Source organism: Leiobunum rupestre, chromosome 3, assembly GCF_980474605.1.
Source record: "Leiobunum rupestre chromosome 3, qqLeiRupe1.1.hap1, whole genome shotgun sequence".
NCBI lineage: Eukaryota > Metazoa > Arthropoda > Arachnida > Opiliones > Sclerosomatidae > Leiobunum > Leiobunum rupestre.
The window spans coordinates 19,515,645-19,519,490 of record NC_143386.1 but is presented as its reverse complement, the minus strand read 5'-3'; the positions used below and the strand labels follow the sequence as shown (position 1 = coordinate 19,519,490).

Here is a 3,846-nt window from a genome sequence, read left to right as displayed (position 1 = left end):
TTGGAACCGTTAAAAAGTTTCGAGCTTACCTATCCTAGGGTTAACGGTCATTTTCCGTAGATTAAATTTTGAAGCATAGAAAAACAAATTGGTGGTGTACCGTGGTACGCGCTGCTCTGACCCACCTGCCTGTCCGTGAAAGATGTTTATATGAAAAGAAAATGAAATAAAAATTATTTGAAAAACTTTATTGAAAATTTCTTGTACATGAATTCCTCAATCAAACGATCGTTAACATTTTTATTATTTTTTAACCTAGAAACAATATCATACATTTTAACACCCCTGCACATACTAGCAGCGAAATAAACGCAATAGCCACCGCAAGTTTGGCTATTATTACTCTGAAGTTGTTTAGAATTATAAGTAACGGTTTTGCTATTTCTTTCGACAAAATCATTAAATTTAAAAAAATCCGGTGGAAGTCCAAAGGAGTCTAGAAATACAGTATTGCGATTTGATGTGAAATATATTACAGTCCAGTGTTCCCCGTTCGTATTCGATAATCCAGTATTTATACTTGGGTAATTTATCAGCCGCAAAAACACCGCGAAATAATCTTTCGGTGTACGGATCTTTTCTCAAGATTTTTGTCAATTGTAGTGTGTCCATCAACTTGTGTAATCAAAGACAACAGTTCTATTTTTGTCGATTTCTACTCAGCGTAGTATAGAACGGTAACCGTTTTGGGTAAATCTGTCTCAGACTTTAATTCTAATCTCACATTACCGTTCCTGATCAAGTGAAAGTGATCTGCCGAGTGAGAGAGATCTGGGGTGAGATCGTATACAAATAGACAACACCCTTCAGCGAATTCTTCTCGATTAATTAGATTTCCTTCGTCAATATTTAACTGTCCGGTTTGAAGAAATAGGTAAATGTAGGATCTCATATATAATCCATTCTTGAAATTTGGAGTTAGCGGTTTATGGGGAATACACGTACCATCTACGTATAATGCCACATGGTTTACACCAAAGTTTTGGAAATTAAAAGGCGATTTAGAATAATCACCCAAATAGGCGCTTTGTTCTAATAATCCAATTACAACTTTCTTGGGAATTTGAGAATTAAATAAATTGTCACGTGTCGACATTTTCGATCCGACCGGAATAGAATAAGTGTTGCACTCACTTCTAATAATTGGATAATTCATAGAGCCACGTTCCATCGCTTTTGCGTGTGCGAGTATAATTTCCGGAATAAGTTTAACTTTTCTGATATACAGCGACGCTGTTTCAAATTTAACTTTATATTTAATGTCACCTATCGAGTGAACGCAAAACTCGTTTGGAATTTTGATAAACCGGAATCTGAGATTAAGCAAATTCGGTAGAAAACGCGACTGCTGACACATATCGATGTGAACTGTTCCGAACATATCTATTGTACCTTTTTTCGAAAACATCATTCTTTTCTCAAATTTTTTTTTGCTCGTCATTTGGTCAAATTTCCCGGCTGTGTCCTTGTAGAAGAGAGAACTAGTTAAAAAGCTTTCTTTAGCCGGCCCTCCGAATGTTAATAGAGTTTGAATCCTGCTTTTGTAAGCGTAATTCTGGGCGGATGTGGTAACCGATCTCTCATTCATAATTAAATGAACCTCACTGAATAAGCTGTGAAGGAACAGATTTACTGGACCAACGGTTTCTTTGTCGTAGTCGGGATCAGTACCATCAGGTTTCACTAATTTCACTTGTACGTGGAGAAGTGTCTTGGACAGATCTAAATAGGTCTCCGAGTTTCCGGGAATGTCGAAATTAATGTTCGAATTTTCGTCTGCGTTGGAAACAGGATTAAATTCCACCCATTCTCCACTCAGAATTCCGGTTTGCGTTAGCGGTACGTCGAAGAGATCTAATTACTAGTTGGTACATTTTCCGAACTGGTGATGAATTAGAGCCATTATTTCGAGAATATATCGGGATGTTTCAGTGTGCGTCTCTTTCGCTTCTTAGCTGCGACATTGTCACAGGGAAATTCCCAACGACAGTTAAGGATGTTATGAGGAGAGCTCTTGCATCGGTAGAAAACTGGTGCAATGAAGTGAACTTCACGGTCAATCCCAGTAAGACGGTTCTGGTTCCCTTTACCCGTAAAAGGACAAAGGAAGCGTTTAATGGTATTTCCTTGTTCGGTACCAACCTGGAGGAAAGCACTGAAGTGAAGTACTTAGGTGTTATCCTTGACAACAAAGTAACATGGAAACCACATCTTGACTATATTATCAAGAAGGGAAAAATGTTATTTTGGAGAATTAGAAGTACGGTCAGCAAGTCCTGGGGCTTGAGTCCTAGAGTTGTATACTGGCTTTACACAATGATCATCAGACCCGTCCTATGCAGCTGTGGTCTGGTGGCCAAGGGTTACTCTCAAAACGGTGCAGTCAGAACTGCGCACTCTTCAAAGGCTAGCTTGCGTTGGCATAACAGGAGCTATGAGAACAGCCCCAACTGCTTCTCTAGAAATTCTACTGAATATTCTTCCTCTTCATTTGTTTATAGAGGAAGCTGCTACTTTTGGTGCCTATAGGCTAAACCAAAATGGGTGGTGGATGGCCAATAGTTGGGAAAAGAGCCACACTACGCTTATTAGGGATATTTCCAGTCGGTTACCTGTTCTCTCAATGGGTTCTGACAACATGGCTGCTGAACTTCGTTTTAATAAGCCTTTCGGCGTGTACTTCCCTAGCCGCACGGAATGGTCAAATGTTACCCTCGGTACCAGAGGGGAAGTTGTCTGGTTCACCGATGGGTCTAAAACCCATCTAGGTGCGGGCGCAGGGATGTACTGCCTAACGAACAAATACGGCTTCTATGAAAGCCTTGGAATTTACGCAAGTGTCTTTCAGGCAGAGATTTCTGCTATCTGCTTCTGTGTTGACTTCTGTCTGAGGAAGAACTATCGCGGGAAAGTTATCCAAATTTGTTCGGATAGCCAGGCTGCTTTAAAAGCTCTAAACCAGTCTAGTGTTTTTTCTAGACTGGTTCTTAGCTGCTTGGATCTCCTTTTTAATCTCGGGACGCTTAATAAGGTTCAACTTTATTGGGTCCCTGGACATGAGGGGTATCATGGGAATGAAAAGGCTGACGTCTTGGCCAGGGAGGGTGCGACGGCTGGGTTCTGTGGACCAGAACCCGCTGTCCCTATCCCCCGTGGCTTGATACGCAGCCTGGTCTCCAAATACATGACTAACCGTCAACTCGAGCTTTGGCTCGAGATGCATGGCCAAAGACAGGCTAAGGAGTTTATCCCTGGCCCCTCTAGGCAAAGGGCGAAAGAACTGCTTTCGCTCTCGAAATCTAGTATAAGGTTGGTTACTGGCCTGCTTACAGGTCACTGCCAGCTCAATAGACATTTAAATCTTATTGGTATCAGTGATGACCCACTATGTAGGGCCAGCAAGGCCGAGGAGGAGACTGCCTCTCACGTTCTTTGTAGCTGCGACTTTTATGCGGCTCAAAGGCTAGAGCATCTTGGGATGCATCAATTAGAAACTAACGACTTCTTTAATATGCCGGCCAAAAATATTTTAAGGTTTGTGTCGGAGATAGGACTTTTCTAAGTCATGGGTCAGGGGTGCACAATGGACCTAGGGTCGAAGTGCATGGGTTGGCATTTATGCCTCCCCGGCCCCTCTCAATAATAATAATAATAATAATAGCTGCGACTGAACTGACGAGTTGAACCTTTCTACGCTTTCTTTTTATACCGTTCCCAGACATATTTTGTTTCACCATATCCTTTAACTCCGAAAGGGTTTCCTTCCCAATAGTCGTACCGTGATTTTTCAGCGAGCTTCTAATCGGAACCCCACTGGAAACATCGTCCGCGACTCTAGCGCCAGTT

The 3,846-nt window shown here is 41.6% G+C and overlaps 1 protein-coding gene across 1 annotated transcript; it reads left to right on the top strand.

Moving 5' to 3' along the window:
• Window positions 1-2,638: 2,638 nt before the first annotated feature.
• LOC149949761 (uncharacterized) lies at window positions 2,639-3,562 on the top strand. The gene has a single exon (XM_090169495.1). The coding sequence runs from the start codon at window positions 2,639-2,641 to the stop codon at window positions 3,560-3,562; it is 924 nt and encodes a 307-aa protein (XP_090025621.1).
• Window positions 3,563-3,846: the final 284 nt, after the last annotated feature.